The following is a 22,132-nucleotide window of genomic DNA, read 5'->3' on the forward strand; positions in this document are numbered from 1 at the left end:
ACAAAACCCTCCCTACCTCCCTGGCACTGCCATCTTTTCCAGAAGCAACCCTGTAGAGCACTGCACCGGGTGCACCCTTCCCTCTCTTCTCCCAACCACCCCTTTACTTCTCTTTTTTCCTGTCCTTTATCCTGTGCGCCTGGCATATTCAGATACAGAAGTCCTCATTACAGCTCAATCCAACCTCAGCAAACACACAAACAGATTAGCCGCTTAACACGCTCCCAATCCCCCTCTCCCTCGCCACTCTGCAGCGCTATCAGGCCACAGCACACCCCTCAGATATGAGCCGGGGGCAGGGCTTACTTCAGCCTACAGACTACTTCCTCCGCTCGCTCCTCCAAAAATCCCTCTGCGCCACAGCCCCGTGTCACAGCTGCCCCTAATACAATTAAAAGTCATTTGCAAAACGCACAGGCTTAGCGGATCAGGGGGAAAGTCCTCCTCACAGAGGAGGAAGACAGGAAAGGGGGGGGGGGTATGAAGATGAACCTTGCCACCTCAAAAAGTATTTGAAAAAAGTGCACGCACGCACGCACGCACGCACACAAACCAATGCCAGCACCTGAGGAGAGTTGAGTTGTGATGATGTTGAGGACATTGATACACAATCGAAACAAAGAACTACAATGATATGAGAGAGACAATTACTGAAAGGATGAATTGTAATTACTTTCTAATGTGGTACCTGCTTGAAAACCCAGCTGCTTACAAACAGATAGCACTACAGTGACTCACAGCTGTGTGTAAATACCAGGAGATGTTCCCTAACTCCAGACAAGTAGAACACCAAGAACATATCTAGAACACCTGGAACCTGGAGATGTTCCGGACAGGTAGAACAGAGAGAAATAAATAGTTCTCACCATGCCTGCTGGGATGTGTTCAGGCCACCAGGTGACGGCAGGTTCCCTCATGCCCCCTTCAAATGTAGTTTCTTTCCCACAGAGAAACGGCCGTTACTGCCACCTCGGGGGACAGGAACATCACTCACACGCTAAGCACCATGATAAAGAGATTACTAAAACAACTTACTTTATACACAACTGAAAGGAGCCCCAAACAAAGAAAATACCCACACATACTACTCATAGAGATTGAGTACATTACTCACATCTATCCATACAGACATGTATACAAGAACTGTAAGAAAACAGCATGGAATTGCATTTGTTGGTATCAGGGGATGAGTTGAGAGACTAAATCATGGCGTGTAGCGCTTACTTTGCTTGGGGCCGGACATCACTGCGGCCCCGTTGTCTGAGGTGAAGAACACAAAGGTGTCCTTTTCGATGCCCAGAGCACGCAGCCAGGCCAGGATCTGTCCAACAACGTAGTCCAGCGCCATCACTGAATCACCGTACTGTACCTGCAGTACACACACAAGCCATTCAAACTACAGTATCTCAGGAACTTCAAATGCCCAATCCCAACTCACCATAGAGACAGACAACCAAGCTACAATATCCTCGAAAACAGGGAGATAAATTAGGTATTTACTATCAAACATTTGGTATTAAGCAACAAGGGTTTTCATACAAAAAAACAGGGACTAAAAGCCTGTTGGAAAAAATAGAAAAGTGTTCCATCTCAGTGTGAGCCACCTATCCCAAGCACCTGGCTAATACTTTTCATCTCTGATCCATTTCTCTGTCAACAAAAACCTCATTTGGCATTCTGAAGAAATGCCTGCTTAGTGAGGCCTGAGTATTCACAGAGACTGAGAGGAATACTAAGTGACCTGAGCCCAGATGAGCAACACATCCATTCACCCTCACCACAACGACAGAGGGGCAAAGGGGTGTGAAAAATCGACATTTAACTGACAAATATCCTCAGAGCAGGAAAGAGGTTTTTTCTTCTCTTCGTTATTACAATATTTTTCTGATTTTCGATTTTGAATCTTCATGTTGATACCGTGAGTCTTTTTCCAAGTGGCATCGAATTCCGCTCACGTTTCCAGGTGTGAGATGGGCAATAGATCACCTAGTAGAATACGCAGTGCCTCATGCTAATGACTTTCCCCACGCTGTAACACTGCTGCAGGCACAGAAAATCCACAAAGCACATACATCAATGGCCTAAGACACAGAGATCCAAGCAGAGTTTTAAAACAACAAGCCAGTTTGGTAAAAATGGTTCGAAAACAGAAATACTGTACCGGGGTAGAAAATCATCAAGAGACATGTACTGATTATGGCCTTTAATAGCCAGATCAGCAAAGCCAACAATGATACAGGTTAATAACCAAGATGGTGTCCAAACCCTCTGTTCGGGGAGAAATGCTCCATGCTTTGTCAGCAACACATCACATGTCTCTGTGTAAGACTTTGCAGTGTCAGTTTCTATATATGACATTATTATTGACATATTATAATTGTAGATTCAAGTGTTGTGATCCTACCGCCCCCTCTGGCTCTTCCCCAGGAACCATTTTGAAGCGTGCGTAGGGTCTGCTGCCCGGTAGAGAAGAAATGGCCACTGGGCCATGTTTTGGTGAAATATGACATCAAGGCCCTCCTGAAAGGAAAGACATTTGATCATAGTCTGCTATCAGACCAGACACCATCCAAAAACTTCACTACAAATCTGACAGAGAACAGTAGTGCAATAGGAACATTTAAGATGAATAAAGTTCATATTCAGTTAAAAGTAATTAACACAATGCTTAGCATATTATAACTTTTCCCTTTATATAATACACATGATTTCCAGTGTTCTATTTGGGACACTCATTTGTGTATGGGTTGATGGTAACTAGACTTGATACTGGGTATTATGGATTGTTCTCATATCTGTTGATCAGTGGCTGATTTAGGTATAGGCAACATGGGCAGTATCCTGAACAGGGCGCCCGCAAAATTTTGGGGGGGAATGGTGACATTTGCTCAATCGGTTTTCCATCGCTCATTTGCATGTCACGTCATTGATATCATGTCACCGTGAGGGAGGTGAAGAGGGGGTGACCTTGATAATTTATTGTTAAAACGAGAGGCTGCCTGGGTCTTTAATTTAAAGACCCTTGCGCCCTTCGGTCTCAACGTAGACTTTGATCTGAAGCCATTCTTGTGATTATTGTGACTTTGCCATTGTAATTGTGTGTAAACTTGTATAGTCAAATTAATCTATGATCGTATGCTATCCATTTGTTTGTATGCTGTTCTTTGTATGACATTTTAATATTTGATTATTAACCAATGATATTAGGCCACTCCTGGCCATGATTACAGTCACCTGTGTCTTTTGACACTATATAAACGAGTCATCCCGCAGTGTTTGTGATTATACCCTGATGAAGACAGCTTGGCTGTCGAAATGTTGGTATTACATTTTTGCATCTGAGCTCCAAGAGTGTGCGGCTTTCTTTTCTATTTGTGGTTGTAACTTGTTTTTTATATTTATGAGTCTTATATATTAACATAGTTTTAAATGTTATGATTATTTATTTGTGTTGTTCCAAATGTCTGGATAAAAATTACAGTTAGTGCAGAATGGTGCACGGGTGCAGAATGGAGCACGGGAGGGGGGGGGGCGGGGGACTGAAGTGGGGTTCGCCCAGGGGGCCATACAAGCTAGAACAGCCACTGCTGTTGATAGTGATTGACGCTAGACTGGAGGTACAAAGACCGAGGACATTGATTGTTATTATTTTCTGTGACAGTGTGCGATTCTGTAGCAGTTGATGTTGTGACTTCCTACCTGCCTCTCAGCAGGTGTTTACAGAACATTGGTGCTGTGAGATTAGAATATAAGGGCTTGCTTTGAAAAGGCCAGTGAGACATTTTCTCTGCTTCTGTGGTGGAGGTGTCTCCCTGTTGTAACTTGTAATTAAACTGGATTGGTTTTGATTGACTTCATCAATGACTGCTCTCCTTTTTGTTCACCTGGAAATTCCTATTACAATAAGTATTTGTAAGGAAGAACTGAGACGGACGTCTGCCACTCAATCACTTAATTCCAAGTAGATTTGTGGAAGGTTAGATTTCTCCAATTTTCTTATCGATCCCAAACTCCCCATCGTATCTGAAAAGAAAAGGTGGTTCATTAGTTTCCATGTCATCTACATAAGTACAATAGTTATTAGTTATAAATAGGACTCATACACAACACTCACACCGTGGCTATTTAATAAACCATTTGTTTTATTCCAAAAACCCAGCAGCAGACTTTGAGAAGCCCATCCTCCCAGGCTGTGATTAGAGGGAAGTTTAGAGAAGCAGATTTGAGAAGTCTCTGAAGAGCAGGGGAACTGTTATGAGATAGTACTGAAGCGTGGAACGGTAGACGCAGCAGCGCCCGCCGTCTCTCTCATGCTCGGGCTGTTCCAGGTGTCCTCACACACCGCCAACGCAACCTGCCGTCTCCTGGGTGCGTGTGTGTGCGTCTGTCCAGGCTCAGGTACGCTATGCTGATTAAACCCACGGCTAAGCGCAAAAAGCGCCCGCCTGCTAGCGCCAATGACCCTGAATACACATATGGCTGTTTTGGGGAAAACAAATGGGCGGAAAATGGAATACACAAGCGCAGCTGGTACAGAGAAGAGGAGTAAAAAAAATTATCCTCATTCAGAGGAGCAACCAGCCGAGCCAAACACTGAAAGAGTCCGGGAGAGAGGATTTTTATGTTTTCTGTTCTGTGTGAGTGAGGGAATGAGTGTTGGAGTGTGTGTGGGGTGTGTGTGTGTACCTTCCCACCATCTGAGAGTTGTTGTAGACCGGGACATTAGGCCTGTCGCTGCTGTTGTAGGGACCGAAGTGGCAGTTTGGAGCACCAAACCATTCATCAAAACCATGCTCCAGAGGTAGGTGGTGAGCTCTGTGACCAAGATGCCTTAGGCCAGGAAAAAAAAGATGGGGGAAGGAGAAACACAGAATTAGAATTGTCACTATTGTTACCACTTCAAATGAGATAAAATTAATGGTGCCCACCACTTGCCGATGATCTTGTTCTTCTTCAGTACCTGTGGTAATAGAATTTTATCCTTTGAGATCCCTCCTACTATCTCCTGGGGTGTGTAGGCTGCAAAGGTCAGGGGTTACATTAATTTGTGGGGCAAAGCAGCAAGGAAAATATAACTCAGGAGTAATAGAATAAGAGACATCAACATAATGTTTTGATAAACTATTTAAATGATCAGCTGAATGCGTAGTTAATGTGGGAGAGGCTGCATGTGATTTTACATAAAGTTCCACAGTATATAACTAGTCAGATCCGGGTTAAGCGAGCATTTTCTCAAGAAGCAGTGCAGCTTGGCGGGGTTGTGTTTCAGAGGACACACGGCTCTCGACCTTAGCCTCTCCTGAGTCCATACGGGAGTTGCAGCGACTGCCTTGCCTGGTTCACCAATTACTTTGCAGACAGAGTTCAGTGTGTCAAATCGGAGGGCATGTTGTCCGGTCCTCTGGCAGTCTCTATGGGGGTGCCACAGGGTTCAATTCTCGGGCCGACTCTTTTCTCTGTATATATCAATGATGTTGCTCTTGCTGCGGGCGATTCCCTGATCCACCTCTACGCAGACGACACCATTGTATACACTTTCGGCCCGTCATTGGACACTGTGCTATCTAACCTCCAATCGAGCTTCAATGCCATACAACACTCCTTCCGTGGCCTCCAACTGCTCTTAAACGTTAGTAAAACCAAATGCATGCTTTTCAACCAATCGCTGCCTGCACCCGCATGCCCGACTAGCATCACCACACTGAATGGTTCCGACCTTGAATATGTGGACACCTATAAATACCTAGGTGTCTGGCTAGACTGCAAACTCTCCTTCCAGACCCATATCAAACATCTCCAATCGAAAATCAAATAAAGAATCGGCTTTCTATTCCGCAACAAAGCCTCCCTCACACACGCTGCCAAGCTTACCCTAGTAAAACTGACTATCCTACCGATCCTCGACTTCGGCGACGTCATCTACAAAATTGCTTCCAACACTCTTCTCAGCAAACTGGATGCAGTTTATCACAGTGCCATCCGTTTTGTCACTAAAGCACCTTATACTACCCACCACTGCGACTTGTATGCTCTAGTCGGCTGGCCCTCGCTACATATTCGTCGCCAGACCCACTGGCTCCAGGTCATCTACAAGGCCATGCTAGGCAAAGCTCCGCCTTATCTCAGCTCGCTGGTCACGATGGCAACACCCATCCGTAGCACGCACTCCAGCAGGTGTATCTCATTGATCATCCCTAAAGCCAACACCTCATTCGGCCGCCTTTCGTTCCAGTACTCTGCTGCCTGTGACTGGAACGAATTGCAAAAATCGCTGAAGTTGGAGACTTTTATCTCCCTCACCAACTTCAAACATCAGCTAGCTGAGCAGCTAACCGATCGCTGCAGCTGTACATAATCTATTGGTAAATAGCACACCCATTTTCACCTACCTCATCCCCACAGTTTTTATTTATTTACTTTTCTGCTCTTTTGCACACCAATATCTCTACCTGTACATGATCATCTGATCATTTATCACTCCAGTGTTAATCTGCAATATTGTAATTATTCACCTACCTCCTCATGCCTTTTGCACACATTGTATATAGACTCCCCTTTTTTCTCTGTGTTATTGACTTGTTAATTGTTTACTCCATGTGTAACTCTGTGTTGTCTGTTCACACTGCTATGCTTTATCTTGGCCAGGTCGCAGTTGCAAATGAGAACCTGTTCTCAACTAGCCTACCTGGTTAAATAAAGGTGAAATAAAAAAAATAAAAAATAAAAAATCTGTGAAGAGCACAGTGGCAAATTTGCCAATCTTGGTTTTCTGCCAAACGTCCTGCAGTGTTGGGCTGTAAGCACAACCCCCACCTGTGGACGTTGGGCCCTCATACCACCTTCATGGAGTCTGTTTCTGACCGTTTGAGCAGACACATGCACATTTGTGGCCTGCTGGAGGTCATTTTGCAGTGCTCCTCCTGCTCCTCCTTGCACAAAGGCGGAGGTAGCGGTCCTGCTGCTGGGTTGTTGCCCTCCTACGGCCTCCTCCACGTCTCCTGATGTACTGGCCTGTCTCCTGGTAGTGCCTCCATGCTCTGGACACTACATTGACAGACACAGCAAACCTTCTTGGCACAGCTCGCATTGATGTGTCATCCTGGATGAGCTGCACTACCTGAGCCACTTGTGTGGGTTGTAGACTCGGTCTCATGCTACCACTAGAGGTAAAGCACTGCCAGCATTCAAAAGTGACGAAATCATCAGCCAGGAAGCATAGGAACTGAGAAGTGGTCTGTGGTTACCACCTGCAGAACCACTCCTTTATTGGGGGTGTCTTGCTAACTGCCTATAATTTCCACCTGTTGTCTATTCCATTTGCACAACAGCATGTGAAATTTATTGTCAATCAGTGTTGCTTCCTAAGTGGACAGTTTGATTTCACAGAAGTGTGATTGACTTGGAGTTACATTGTGTTGTTTAAGTGTTCCCTTTATTTTTTTGAGCAGTGTATATATAATGGGAGCTCACCCTGGATATTGTGATTAAGCCACGTACCATTTCAGTATATGATTACATTTATAATTAACATTCAGTGGCTGAATCCTTTAATACCCTCTCCGTGGCGTTAATACAAATAGCCAGGTATGATGCACTTGGCTTCCTTCAGGCACTCACATCACACACATATGAGATAAGCAATTGATTAGGTCTTATTTGCTTAAATATTAATTAGAAAAAAAAGGGTCGATCTATTTTGCATAACACGTTCATTCAAATTCCCAAATTAGGTATCATTAGCATATTTCAATAGTGTATTATCCCTATTAGCATAATGAGTCTTCTCCCCTCTATCACCCAGGCACACACAGCTTAGGCTTCTGACGTATGCATCACATTGTTTCAAAAGGCTTTTGAAGGATTCCTGGCTGCACCTACCACCAACCTCTCACCCAAATCCCACTTCACCACAGTGACGTTATCATCACTGCAACTATTCCTCTCCAATGACAATATTATTGAATTGTCATCATTGAGTGTGGCACTGACAGTCAGGTTCTTATGCACCAGCTTTCCAGACTATGAATTCAAGAGGATTGGGATTTTAATAAAGTATTACATGATTTCTTTTTTTTTTTATACCTTTATTTAACTTGGCAAGTCAGTTAAGAACAAATTCTTATTTTCAATGACGGCCTAGGAACAGTTAACTGCCTGTTAAGGGGCAGAACGACAGATGTGTCACCACATGTATGTAGCTGACACTGACATGGAGAGCAGAGGGGGTTAGCTGTGTAGAAGTTGGGGAACAGCATCCCCTGGGCAACCATGGAGTCAAAGTTTGGGGTCTCAGAGGGCTGGCCAAACACCCCCACATCCCCAGCCCATCTAAACATAAGATGAACAAGCTGTCAAATGACAGTGGATCAGAGAAATGGTTGGCATTTCCTGACAGAGACCAAATACCAAGCACATGTTTGCATGCTGTGTAGTATTGTATGTCAATATGTGTCAAGTATACGTGGCATATAATCAGAGCAGACACAGCCTTTCCATTTGAGTAATCATGCCACAGGTTTTCGAAATAATTTTGAAAAAGTATCACTCCTCAAACTAAACCTACATCAACATCTTACGTCATCCATAAGAATGATGACAATGCTCGGAGTCGACTTGTTTGAAGGATTATCTGCCCAAATACCACATATTAAACTACAAAACAATATCAAAGTTTGAATTGGACAGACATCTATTGCAGTGATCACATGATAATACATTCAGGAAGCACATGACGATTTCTCATTGTTTGCTTTCACGATCGATTTTAGCGCAACACTTGCGCATATTCAAATGGCGAAGCTGACTTTACTGCCCGATGTAGTCAAGCTTGAAAACACATTTTTGTATCGATTAAAATATTTATAATAAGTCCCGTTATTTTACATAAACTGTTACACAAAATCAAAGTTAAGTTATCTACTTGCCTTTATCACACAGTCACGTGATACGTCTTGGCAGGCACACAGCAGACATAATTCCAAGATGGCGGTCTGTATTGCTGTCATCGCTAAAGAGGTAAAATGAAACAAGAACGCTATTCACATTGACATTTGAAATTCGTTCTTGTATGTAGCCTATAAGGGGATACATAGTCAGTTGTACACCTGAATGCATTAAACTGAAATGGGTCTTCCACATTTAACCCAACCCCTCTACGAACCTGAGTGTTGACTGTGATGCTATAAGGCTAGGTAACGTTAGTAGCTAGCCAACTGGGCTAACTAGATACATTGAGTATGGTTTATCGTAATGGTTTATCGTAGAGTTCATTTGAGAGACAAGCATGCAATAATAACTCAAGTCAGACTTCAGGTGAAAGGTCTGGACGTAGCTAGCTATTATTCAATTAACATGCAGATAGCTAGCAGATCACTGCTGTTCTTCAATCTTGGTCCAAACCACAGAAGGTTGAAGCTTTTTTCTAGCCAAACACACCCAATGTCAACAAACTAGCTCATCATTAAGCCCTCAGGTGTATTTGTATTGGGCTGGAACAAAAAGCTTGCGCACCCTCAACCTGTGGTCCAGTACCATAGACATTCTATCTGCAAGTATTTGGCCAGTTATATACATGATATTTTGTGGTGAATTTAGACTTTATGGAAGCTTGCACTAATTTATTTCCTATTCTGTTAGAATTATCCTCTGTACATACGAAGTGTACCCATACAAAATGAACTGAAGTTCCACTACACGGTGCATACCTCTCTGGATGTGGTGGAGGAGAAGATTTCAGCAGTCGGCAAAGCTATGGCAGACCAGAGAGAGCTTTACCTTGGGTTGCTGTACCCAACTGAGGACTACAAAGTGTATCATTCTCATATGATAATTTTATATTACACTCCTGTCTGCATGTTTTTTCTCCTAATTGAAAATATTATCCTTTACCGACATACCAGATATGGCTATGTGACAAACTCCAAGGTGAAGTTTGTCATTGTTGCGGACTCGTCAAACACATCTCTGCGGGACAATGAGATTAGAAGTGTAAGTCAACCCCTGACTCTGTATGGTTCAGTTTATGGTCATTTTGAAACTACTTGACACAGTTGTTTCCTTCAGATGTTCAGAAAGCTACACAACTCATTTACTGATGTGATGTGCAACCCATTCTACAATCCTGGGGACACCATTCAGTCCAAGTAAGTTATCCCTACCACAGTGTCAGTTATGCAATGGTGTATCTATCAAAATTGCTATTGTCTGACATTTTTTTTCCCTCCAGGGCCTTTGACAGCATGGTGTCTGCAATGATGGTGCAAGCTAGCTGATATTGTCCTCCTGAACATTTGTACATAATTTCCTGAAACCTTTTTGTGTTGCCTCATAATAAACTATGTCCATCTGAACCTCTCGTTTACACCATTTCAAAAAAGCACTATCAAGTGTAATTCATTTATTAATTTGTAAAGCAAAAATTGTTTGACATATACAGTGATAAACATTGAGCTATGTACTTGAAGCAAACTGCCAATTGCATGTCAATATAGTTAAGCCAAAAGAAAGCCAATCACAATGCAAATTGTATCATTTGTGTTGTTTTAACAACAACTATACTTACAAGCTCAATAGCCACACCAACAAAATAAGTGATCTGATCAAAACATCCTTACAAAAAAAAGAATCTGACATGGCAAATGGCTGTGCAGTCAAACAGTTCTTTGGGTAAATAATTAAAAGAAACTGTGCTCAACTAAAATAAACCACTATAGGCACAATCTTTTACAGTAATAAGCAGCAAACCAAGGCTGGCCTCCCATGCCCCCTACAATAGGACAAAATGGCCATTGCAAAGTCTGACTTGTTAGGATTAAGTTGCAATAACTTTTTATGGAGGCTGTTAACAAAAGATGCCATATGACTTAATTCAATGAGGTTGAAATCTGTGCTTGTCTCAATTTCTGCCCATTAACATGCATGGAAAATCATTTGCAAATGAGTAGAAACGAGCAATTCACGATTTCCTGAAATTCACATTCCATGTTTATTAAACAATCACTTGAATCCAGACGTGATTCAGTAGTGTTGCTGCGGGTGCATGTGTCCAGTGTGCCCTGGCCTCGAGTGGTCAGTGGGTGGGGTTATGAGGAGAAGGCATGGGTGCCGTTTAGGGCCCTGCTCACGGTGCTCAGGAACCCCCCAGTGTCTTTTCCCAGCTGGGGGCCCGTAGGGGTGTGGTGAGACTGACCTGGCGGGGCCAATGTTGTATCGGAACCTGCCTTGTTGATACCCATTGTATCTGGGTGGGTGGAAACCTCGTCCCCTAGATCGAGCACCTCTGTGAATCCCCCTGTCTGTGGTGCTGATTCCTGGCATGTTGGTCCTTTTAGGCAATACCTGCAATGCAAACGCCACAGAAACAACCTAAAAGACCTGGAATCATTTACAGTTAACAGGAACACTTCATTCAGCTCAATTTATTAATGAATGTGCAACTTCGTCAAATCAAGTGTGTTTTGAGTTTAGAATTCAGGTTTCCATTCCTACTAACCTTTATGACTCGGTCTCTGAATACCGTCTCATCCAGGCTCATGGCAGTCTGCACTGAGTCCCTGTCATGGAACTCAATATATGCAAAACTGGGAGAAAGAAAGTTGTCAACTTATACACAATAACATACTCAAATTATAATCAGAACATACAAAATGTCCAAGAAACAAATAAAATGGTGCATAAACTATTTGTATTTGGACTTTGCATTAAAACTGGATGTCCCACGTGATGGGATGGATAGTTAAACTCACCCCTTGGGATGGCCAGAGAATTTGTCACAAAGGATGGTTACTCTGTTGACAGGACCACAGCCATTGAAATGGATCTCCAACTCATCTGCAGTGGCACCATACTCCACCTGTTTAATGTCCATAAAATATCATTAGTCTATGCATGAGGACCCTCAGTTACTTTGTGGATATCGTATCAAATATGAATTGTGTATAACTTGACATGAATGCTAAAGCTAAATGTAGACATTAATTTAGAAAAAGTAAACCTTACATTTCCCACATAGACAGATCTGTTGTCAGCATCTATCCTTTCCTCATGGGTCATTGTATAGAACATTCCTGCTGTTTTGAACAGAAGAGAACACTGGAGCATATTGCACACGACGGAAATCAAAAGACCGCAAACACAAAGCAACTAATAACAACACCTAGAGGAACTGTGGACTAGTTAGATATATTTATCAAGAGGTGTTTGCAAGAAGACACTAAGCCCCATTCCATCAGAGGAAGGGATAACCTGAAATAGAGGCTGCCGGGCCTTGGGCAATGAGGATACCCTTCTGGAACGCTGCGGCTCACTGCTCATCTCATTGGGCAATGATGTGAGCCACACCGTGGCAGGTCAGCCCAGTAGATGGGCTCAGGTGTGGGCCAGCTGGCTAGGCTGAACAGGAGCTCACCTGCCTGGATCTGGCTTTCTGTTGCCTCATAATGCACTGCTCTCAGCCGCTCCTCCTCCATCTCTTGCACCCGTGCCTTGATGGCTTCAAACTCCTATATGGAAAGGGAAATGCCAAAACATCTGAAACATGCAGTATCATAACAACTATGCCACTATGCAGTAGGAGACAATAAAAAATAAACTTTCAGACAACATGAAAACATGTCTGAAACGCATCAGATGAGCAAGTGCCTTGAGGGCCCACATATGCCGCGCATCTCAATATGAGCAGCTGTCTTAAGTAACGTTAGTTTGAGGATGCAATTATATTGTTCAGAACTACACATGCTGCTGCCACATTACGCAGGCGCGCCCCAGTGGATGGATAGATTGTGGCAAGATAATGCAGTTTAAAACATACAAAACTGCCATATCAATCAGGTAACATAGGACATAGCATATGTGCTGCAGTAATAATACAATAGGCTACCTGGAATATCCCTAAACCCTACATTACGTAGCGTACAATCATTTGCGCATTCAAGAAGAAAAAAAAAAACAGTAGGCTAGCCTGCAAATTGTATCACGCAAGGCCGAATGCAATCTTATGTTCTTACATACCGGGTCCTCCATGTAATGATCTCCCGCGAGCTCGCCTTCTATGTACATGTCTTGCCTTTGCTCCGCCATATTCAGTGGTCAACAGCAGACACCAAACCCATGCCCGCGGACGCCACTTCAATGCCCGCGACGTCGCTCTCTTGTAGCCAGTCCAGTGTAGGAGACTCCAATGAAATCGATGTTTTCTTTAATCACTAATCCGATTTTGATATGGCTAATAAATAAATAAAAATATCTTCTCGCGGACAGAATCTACCCACGCCTTGTCAATACTGGTTGCTTACAATGTCAATTAATTGTCACCTGTCTGTGCATCACATGTTTGTGAGCTCGCCCCATCAGTTGTTGAATGGGCATTTTATAAAAAATAAAAATGAATCTATAAGGTATCATTTTATTTTCATAAATGTCAGCATGTAATTATCGTGTGGTTTCAATGCTAACTGCTATCGATTATAATGTAAGGATAAAGTGACTTGTCCAAATGCTGCCCGTACCTCATGCTGGAACACGCTGTGAATAATCCCCCTCTATGGGCTATGTGAAATATAATGAAAATAACAGTAAAAAACCTGTTGTGGGTCTTTATCTACGATTGACCTTAATGTTAACCTAACATTTGTTTCCGTCCCACAGAGGGTGTCTGAAGTAGCCTAATCCTATTGGACTCAGTCACCTGTGTACTTCAATGATTATGCTGGTACATATACAGTTACCTTTACAAATGCCATTTTAAAATCTATCAGATTAATAGTGGCATTCAAACTCAGTTGAGACCCCATTTTTTCCCCCAATAATTTCTCGCGACCCCACCCACCCCAAAAATAAGAATGACACAACATAAAATTGGGTAAATTTAGATTTTTGCAATTTCATTTCTTATCAAAACGAAAAGAAACCAATAAATACATTTACTAAAAAAAATGTTTTAATCAAATTATCTTTCTCAAAAACGTTTGTATAGGTTTATTGTCCCATACAATGATCTGTACTCTTAAATGTTACATATGTACACACACAGTACACTGAACAAAAATATAAATGCAACATACAACAATTAAAAAAATGTTAATTATACCCTAATCTATGGATCTCACATGACTGGAAATACAGATATGCATCACAGATACCAACAACAACAAAAGGTAGGGGTGTGGATCAGAAACCCAGAAACCCAATCTGGTGTGACCACCATTTGCCTCATGCAGCACGACACATCTCCTTTGCATAGAGTTGATCAGGCTGTTGATGGTAGTCTGTGGAATGTAGTCCCACTCCACTTCAATAGCTGTGCATAGTTGCTGGATATTGGCGGGAACTTGAACACGCTGTCATACACGTTGATCCAGAGCATCCCAAACCTGCTCAATGGGTGACATGTCTGGTGAGTATGCAGGCCATGGAGGAACTGGGACATTTTCAGCTTCCAGGAATTGTGTACAGATCCTTGCAACATGGGGCCGTGCATTATCATGCTGAAACATGAGGTGATGGTAGCGGATGAATGGCACGGCAATGGGCCTCAGGATCTCATCACGGTATCACGATAAAATGCAATTGTGTTTGTTGTCCGTAGCTTATGCCTGCCTATACCATAACTCCACCGCCACCATAAGGCACTCTGTTCACAACGTTGACATCAGCAAACCGCTCGCCCACACAACGCCATACTCGCTGTCTGTCATCTGCCTGGTACAGTTCAAACCTTGATTCATCCGTGAAGAGCACACTTCTCCAGCGTGCCAGTGGCCATCGAAGGTGAGCATTTTCCCACTGAAGTCGGTTACATGGCCAAACTCCAGTCAGGTCAAGACCCTGGTGAGGACGACAAGCACACAGATGAGTTTCCCTGAGACGGTTTCTGACAGTTTATCCAGAAATCTTTGATTGTGCAAACCCACAGTTTCATTGTGGCTGGTCTCAGACGATCTCACAGGTGAAGAAGCCGGGTGTGGAGGTCTTGGGCTGCGGTTGTGAGGCCGGTTGGACATACCACCAAATTCTCTAAAACAACATTGGCTTATGGTAGAGAAATGAACATTACATTCTCTGGCAACAGATCTGGTGGACATTCCTGCAGTCAGCATGCCAATTGCACAATTGCAAACTTGAAACATCTATGGCATTGATTGTGTGACAAAACTGCACATTTTAGAGTGGCCTTTTATTGTCCCCCAGCACAAGGTGCACCTGTGTAATGATCGTGCTGTTTAATCAGCTTCTTGATATCCACCTGTCAGGTGGATGGATTATCTTGGCAAAGGAGAAATGCTCACTATCAGGGATGTAAACAAAATTGCACAACATTTGAGAGAAATAAGCTTATTGTGGGTAAGGAACATTTCTGGGATCTTTTATTTCGGGTCATAAAACATGGGACCAACACTTTACATGTTGCCTTCATATTTTTGTCTAGTGTATTTACATTTTGTTGACCCCACTGCAGTTCCCGGTCGCAACCCCAACTTTTAATACCACTACACCAAAATATGATTTTCCAACTTACCCGTGCAGCACTATTTCATTATGATACTGAAATAAGGATTTTTGATTCAGAAAATCAGGAAACATGATTGATATTTCATTTCATTTTTAATTACGCAGTTACATAGCTCAACACAGACGATAACCTGAATTAGAATGTTTACAGCTTCACACATCCAACATAGCGCACAGTTTAAAGAAGGGGAATAGCAAAAAGGGAAGGAAAGCATGCATTAAATAAATAAAAATCAGAATTAAATTATTCTGGCACAGTTCACTTCATCTAAAGAATGATAATAGGACTCTTAAAGAGGAAAATAATTTTTTCTTCAAAGCGCCAACCTTTCGAACAGAAACTTATTTTTTTTTTGTAATAATGTATTGCACAATACAGTATATAATGCTTCCCTACACATATAAAACAAAGTCTTTGTTTGTCTTGAAATAATAATGTAAAAAAAACAACTAATAAAAACACTTTCATCCCTACCATAACTTGGGGAGACCAAGTGCTGTATCAACTTTTGCCATCTCAGCTTAGTATCAGTGCGGGCTTCACAGGGCAATCAATCACTGAAATCAGATGAGCCAAGAAACTCCATTGATAGATTGGTGGTAAATGGTTAGGGAGAGGCTGATGCCAACATGCTAGTATTTGCCATCGAAAACACAGAATTTGCCCTCTTCATGTATGCCGTATTAAAAACCTAGAGATAATAAAGTGGTCTGTATATGTGAATAAATGACAGTCTTTATCTATATATAAGCGGTGGAGACCTCCAGGCTATGTAGATTTCACATCAGAGGCAGGAACAGTCCTCCTATTACCCCATTATGACATCACAGGGCATGGATGAAATAGAACGCTCCACACCTAGTTGGTCTTCCATTATTCCATGTCCAGAACATGAATCCTTTCCTCAGAGCCCATACCACTTTAGGAACCTTGTTTCTCTTGTCTGGTCATAGAAAAAGAGAATTAGTTAAACCTTCTCTCCAGTGGGTCACACAGAACAGGAGTTCAGCATGCTAACTCTACTTCAGATGTCCTTTCAGTGACAGCTTACATGGCCAAATGTTCGACAGCACCAACCACTGTACAGACCTGGCCAAATAGCATGTGCCCCAATGCTGGGCTTAAAAAGGGACAGCGGAGAAAGAGAGAGATGGTGTGATTGATATTACAAACACAATTTTTTTTTGGTCAATACAAATAGTATTTGCCACAAGTTGTGACAAATTAAAGAGTTATTGTGTTTCAGGGTTGATTCGCAGACAAGCAAAGCACACAGAGAGCATTAAAGGATAATGTGTATTGAAATGTCATCAAAACCTACAGTAATGTTGTGGATAATATGGTGGGTGAGTTCACTCTGTCTTTCCCTCTCAGTGCACTGCTACATCTTTAGAATTCTCTGCCATTATTCTGACTGAGATGTTTCATTAAAGCTCTGAAGGTTCAAGTAGTTTGTACAGAGAAACTGTGAAAAGAGAAAAACAAGTACAAACACACACACACACACACACCATGCAATTATTACGTCTGTAAGCAAGGCTTAGGAAGAAAACTCAAAGCAATCATTACGCATTCCAGAGATGTTTCTGTAGTCTTATCTGAGGCATTAGATATGTAGAAACAAGCGCTTTGATTGCTTGAATAAATAATCTACAAATCTCCACCTTCACAGATGCGTTGGTTGTTTGTTTTTGTCTTGTGCTTTGAGCATGTGTTTATTTCAGACACTTTGGTTAACAGGTATAGTTGGCCTCAAGCCTCCTTATTTCTGGTCTTACTCGACACAATTTCAAAATCCACCGCCGTGCAGAAATACTTTGGTCTGTGCTTTATTTGTTTTGGACTACAAATGTAATGGTTTAACGTTCAGCTTGGGTATGGAAGGAATTACTGTATATCGAACCCTGGACAGTGTAGTATACGTAGAGAGTCTAGAATCAAAAGCATCTGAGTTCCTCCTTTGATCACTATTTCTGACTGACAGAGTTGAGGTGCGAAAATATACACATCATAAAGTTATCAGTATTAGATCTTTCGGGTTTGTTTCCTATTTGCTCTGATGTTTGTGTGAGTTTGCATGTCTGCTCGCAGCCCTGCTCCCAAAGCTCAGTGACCTCTCCCAGTCATGTGCTGCAGGGTCACAGGAGGTAGCTTGTGGTGGGTCAGGAGACAGGAGGGATGTTCAGGTGGGGGTTAAAGATCAGAGGGCTGAAGGGTTTAGAAACACAAACAGGCTGAAGTCATTTCAATACACCGGTAATAACATATGACACACATATACACGCAGATGCAGGGTACCTCGCAGCTTATCACACTTGGAACGATTTATATATTACTTTTCGATACTGACATATAGGAAAATAGATCATGTGATAAATTAAACACACTGTCAACGCTAATAGACGTCCAATCGTTTCTCCGTCAATATGTCACTCTAGGTTTTAAATGCGAAAGAGCCTGGCAGACCATACTTTTAACAGTACAGGATAAAACAACACAAAAGCTCCTTCGAGTTTGGTCCATTTTAGAGTTATGTGGCCAATTGGTTCGGGATTATTATATCATTCATTTGAACATGGCAGGTACAGTCCTTATTTAATGCTATGTTTGAAAGCCATTTGAGTGTGTAATTATAACTTAATGATGTTTTAACTTCAATATAGCTTGTGATGACATTACTGTATGAGATGGCATTCCTCCCTGTTAGTCTGAGATTGTGAAGACATCTGTTCCAACTCTCCCAGGTTCTGAGTCTTTTTTGCCTTGCTAGGATCCTAACCCTACATGAGGATAACTGACTGAGACTGCATCTTCACAAACGAATCTATGGACAGGGTGAGAAAAAATAACCAGTGAAAGGATTGGGCAGTATCACGGTTAGGTTAAGCTTCAGACTTCCAGACCAGTGTGTAGGCTTTGTTTTGGGGGCAGCCCACATGGTTTTTAGTGTAAAAGGTGGCCCACTGCAGTGGCACTTCAGCCCAATGGATGGCAATGTTTCACAGATAACATTTTGGGCATAAATTCTTGTGTTTTAAATCCAATATCCAGAGTAGTGGAGTAATTTAGCCTCATGCTAGGACGCTTTTAGAATCCATGTGTGATAAGCCTCTCTTTCTCCTCTTTAAAACCATCCTCTTGGGCCTGTCATGAGAGCTATGGCTGGCTCCTCCTGAAGGGAGTCAGAGGTGTACGCTGCCATCAATTATAGGGGGATCTATAAGAACTGTGACTCCAGAAGAAAACCACTATCGCTGCCAACATCCCTCCTCATAACATCTTTTTGAGATTACTCACTCAGCAGACTTTGCTAATCTGGTAGAAAATAAGGATTTATGAGAAATGAAAATGCCTTTGATTAAAAAATGAACTGGAAAGAAATCATATTCTGGACATTGTACATTACTTTAAAGGTTTCTGTTATTTGGCAAACACATTTTTGGACCTCTTTAAATACTATGTACATTCACATTAAGTTACTGATGTTATTTTAAATATATTTATATGTATCTATATTATATGACCCCTATGGGTAGTTGCTGAGGTTTCATTCAGTAGCTGAATTCTCTTCATATTGCACCTCTGTCCTCTCACTGTCTTACAATGCGAGCAATATAAAATATTCTACAAGAGGATTTTCTTTTCATTGATAAAGATACAACAAATTGAACAATAAGTACAACATGGGGTTTTCTGTCCTAGAGTGTCTTAGCTCCTGCTTCAATGTTCAGCCCAAACTTAAAAAGAAGAAAAGTCCCTCTTTCTGAAAACGCACAAGGGCAGCACAGGTGGACACCAGATACAGAGACCATTTTTTGTTGTTGCGAGAAACAAAGAAAGGATTATCTACAAGCAGGTTTGATCCCTTCCCAGATATCTGCTCAGAGGTTATGTCCAAAGGGGGTAGGGTTGACTGAGGGACAAGAGAGTTTTAGGGAGGAACATACAAGAAAGTGGGGGGGAGGTAGAAAGAGAGAGAGAAGAGAACTGAGTCTACACCACGTATGAGGCTCGTTAGTCTGTTTGTCATGCTTTGGAAAAGGAGGGTGAAAAGGTACGACTCACTGAAATGTATCCTCTTGATAGAGCTAAAAAACATAATTAGGAACAAAAGTCTCATCCATACTGTACAATGCTTGCTTGGACAGGTTCTCAGTTTTTTTAGGTTATTTTTGGCAGTTCCAATGCCTTTCATCTTCTTTTTGAGTAGCTGCTTCTTTGTCCATTGCGTTGCCATTCACATAAATCACTGTCACATTCAGTGGTTGGTCCTTCCATTTCAATTGTCTTTTGTGGCAGGCGTTTCAAATGTTTACTCTGGATTTCTCTCTCTGTGGATCACTGTGGGTATTTTCAGGCTGACAGAGGCCAGTACACTCAATATAGAGTTTTTGTGTACACTCAATATAGAGTTTTTGTGTGACTTGTTGCTCTATAGCCTTTATCTCCCAGGGCTTTGCTGCTTGAGGAGGTGAAGTTCCTTGCGTTTGGTTACAAGATGAGTGCTTCTCCTTGTCTCTTAGTAACTTTGGCAGTGTAATAAAAAGGTTTGGATCATGTTTTTTCCCTTCCTCTTTGAATTGATTTGGGTTCACATCGGTACAGAGAGGTGAGTCCGGTGTCATTTTCTTGGCTCGCTAGCAAGGTAGTTAACTTTTTTTTAAATCATTATTATTTGTTTTGAATATTTGGACTTTTCTTTTTATCTTCCTAAAAGCCCAAAAATAAATCATTGGATAAATAATTAGCCATATTATGGAAGAGCTTCTGAGGAATAAATCGCACCATGAGTGTATCTTATCCCCTCTCCTCCATCAGAAGAGGGGTTTCCTGACTGGTGTCTGGCTTCTTAGATAGGGGACCTCAATCAGGACATGTCCATGGCCCAGTACACAGAGGAGCCTGTTCTATAGACGCATCTATCTATCCATCTCTCAGAGGTCTGGGCTGTTAGTGCACATGCTGGGGGTTAAGAGTCATCCCACTCCTGCTGCGTTAAAGGGAAATCCTCTCCAAGTGCTAAATTTAGATATCTCTTCTTCACAATACGTGTGGTACCATAACGAGTCCCATGCAATGCAAGCCCCCGACATACACAGGCGTTGACTGGGCTTATGTTACTGAGGCCACGTGTTGGTCTGGCATATAACAAAGCTTATCTTGACACGACATTATCAGAGTTCAATAACCAAGTATGGTGTTTTTTGTTGTTGTAATTTGACTTTAAGAGAGGGAGTTCTGCCTCTGCATTGGTTTATTTTGAGCATACAGTAAAGTAAGCCCTAGCCATGCTAAACACAACAGTGGACCCCTTGACCAGTTTTCGAGTTTGACAGGGAGAAAGTCTGTGTGGCTGAGAGTCAGTCAGAACGTGTTTTGGGGGGAGGTTGAGGAGTTGAGAAAACAAGGCCTTCAGGTAGCTAAGAAGTAGTCGGCGGTGCAGTATTCATGGACCACTACAGATGCAGTACAGAAGAAGAAAAGGGCGCAGATCGATGGAGATTCCTCTGTTTGTTAAGGATGGATGGCAGCTGTACTGTAGCGTCAGTGGGAGTGACTGGGCGTGGCAGGGCGGGGTCAGCGAGAGGTGGTGTCCAGCAGTGCAGGGGTCGCTGGGGTAGTGGAGCGTGAGGCACTGCTGGAGCTAGCCTCCTTAGGACTCCCGGAGAGACTGCCTCCCCCACCACCGCTGGTCTGGCCGGGCAGGGAGAGTGGACCAGGGGGGGTGCTCTCTGAGTGTGTAGGGGGTGCGCTGGAGGAGGGGGTGCCCAGAGGAACACTGCTGCCCCCGGGGAGTCCCTGTAGACCCTGGCCACAGACGTGGTGGTGCTTCTCCCAGTCTTTGTGCTGGCAGAAGGAGCCGCAGTAGCGTGCCGTGTTGCAGCCACTGCACGTCTCACTGGCCTTGCGTCCACAGTTCCAGCAGCTCTGGAGAGACAGTGGGAAGAAGGCATAGAGTTGATAAAATAAATCTCTGGTCGTCAACCTGTTATATTATTATACAAATATCATTGTTACCACGTTTCAAATACTGTCATGATATCCACAGCTGAAGTGTTTCATGTTCTGGGCAACAAATTCCCACATTTATTTTCTGGGGCTACAAATGCCCCAAACCACTAGGTGGACTGTCATGTCCTGTCTTGTCCTGGCCTGTCCTGTGCTGTCCTGTCTTGTCCTGGCCTGTCCTGGCCCTGACACTGTTGCTCCAACCATCCACTTGTGGCTGCTGTTATTCAAACAAGCGGCTGGAGTCACTCTTTAATAATGAAATGAAAACATGGTGTTGACACAGACCAGCTGTGGCTCACATTAACACCACGACCAGACAGTGTCCTGTTTAAGATATACACATTCTGTGCAGAATATGGGATTTTGATAGAGAATTGATAGGTTGAACACTGCTCCAGGCACTGTGAAAATCTGTTGCTCTGTGCAGAATCTGTCTGGGTGGCCGAACACACACATACATTACATTGAGGACTCTGGCTTGTATAGAACTGGTGAATGAGCTGTTACTGAGAAGCAAATGTTGATGGTGGTGGGGTGGGGGGGGCATGTTATGAAGTGTGTGTGACTGTAAGTCATGTGAAGAGAAGGTGTGTGTGACAGGACTATTTTGAG

The 22,132-nt window shown here is 42.7% G+C and overlaps 3 protein-coding genes across 4 annotated transcripts in view; 1 reads left to right on the forward strand and 2 right to left on the reverse strand.

The window, feature by feature from the left end:
• Positions 1 to 8,854: 8,854 nt before the first annotated feature.
• On the forward strand, positions 8,855 to 10,349 carry LOC118393775 (trafficking protein particle complex subunit 2-like protein). Its single transcript, XM_035786826.2, has 5 exons — positions 8,855 to 9,015; positions 9,637 to 9,809; positions 9,900 to 9,987; positions 10,063 to 10,142; positions 10,226 to 10,349. The coding sequence occupies exons 1-5, from the start codon at positions 8,983 to 8,985 to the stop codon at positions 10,269 to 10,271; spliced, it is 420 nt and encodes a 139-aa protein (XP_035642719.1). The 5' UTR covers positions 8,855 to 8,982; the 3' UTR covers positions 10,272 to 10,349.
• A 32-nt stretch (positions 10,350 to 10,381) lies between these two features.
• LOC118393774 (embryonic polyadenylate-binding protein 2-B-like) lies at positions 10,382 to 13,595 on the reverse strand. Of its 2 annotated transcripts, none has more exons than XM_035786825.2 (6): positions 13,009 to 13,595; positions 12,407 to 12,500; positions 11,998 to 12,065; positions 11,745 to 11,851; positions 11,492 to 11,579; positions 10,382 to 11,337 (listed from the first exon to the last, which is right to left on the reverse strand). In XM_035786825.2, the coding sequence occupies exons 1-6, from the start codon at positions 13,075 to 13,077 to the stop codon at positions 11,017 to 11,019; spliced, it is 747 nt and encodes a 248-aa protein (XP_035642718.1). In that variant the 5' UTR covers positions 13,078 to 13,595; the 3' UTR covers positions 10,382 to 11,016. The 2 variants fall into 2 exon arrangements, with proteins under 2 accessions (XP_035642718.1, XP_035642717.1); XM_035786824.2 differs by having other exon boundaries at positions 11,998 to 12,068; positions 13,009 to 13,584.
• Positions 13,596 to 15,581: 1,986 nt separating this feature from the next.
• LOC118382754 (protein CBFA2T3-like) overlaps positions 15,582 to 22,132 on the reverse strand; it is a 58,594-nt gene continuing 52,043 nt past the window's right edge. The window contains 1 exon segment of the mRNA XM_052480576.1: positions 15,582 to 21,436. Within this exon segment, the coding sequence (XP_052336536.1) occupies positions 21,086 to 21,436 (351 nt within the window). The 3' untranslated portion in view covers positions 15,582 to 21,085.

The sequence above is a fragment of the Oncorhynchus keta genome, chromosome 2 (genome assembly GCF_023373465.1).
Source record: "Oncorhynchus keta strain PuntledgeMale-10-30-2019 chromosome 2, Oket_V2, whole genome shotgun sequence".
Classification (NCBI taxonomy): domain Eukaryota; kingdom Metazoa; phylum Chordata; class Actinopteri; order Salmoniformes; family Salmonidae; genus Oncorhynchus; species Oncorhynchus keta.

What these genes read in the sequence shown, in the direction of transcription:
- LOC118393775 (XM_035786826.2), top strand. Translation starts at nt 8,983, where the DNA reads ATGGCGGTCTGTATTGCTGTCATCGCTAAAGAG. An exon ending in CCAACTGAGGACTACAAAGT is followed by an intron (nt 9,810 to 9,899) that starts GTATCATTCTCA and finishes CCGACATACCAG; the next exon opens with ATATGGCTATGTGACAAACT. An exon ending in GGGGACACCATTCAGTCCAA is followed by an intron (nt 10,143 to 10,225) that starts GTAAGTTATCCC and finishes TTTTCCCTCCAG; the next exon opens with GGCCTTTGACAGCATGGTGT.
- LOC118393774 (XM_035786824.2), bottom strand. Translation starts at nt 13,077, where the DNA reads ATGGCGGAGCAAAGGCAAGACATGTACATAGAAGGCGAGCTCGCGGGA. An exon ending in GATCTGTCTATGTGGGAAAT is followed by an intron (nt 11,852 to 11,997) that starts GTAAGGTTTACT and finishes GACATTAAACAG; the next exon opens with GTGGAGTATGGTGCCACTGC. An exon ending in TTCTCTGGCCATCCCAAGGG is followed by an intron (nt 11,580 to 11,744) that starts GTGAGTTTAACT and finishes TCTTTCTCCCAG; the next exon opens with TTTTGCATATATTGAGTTCC.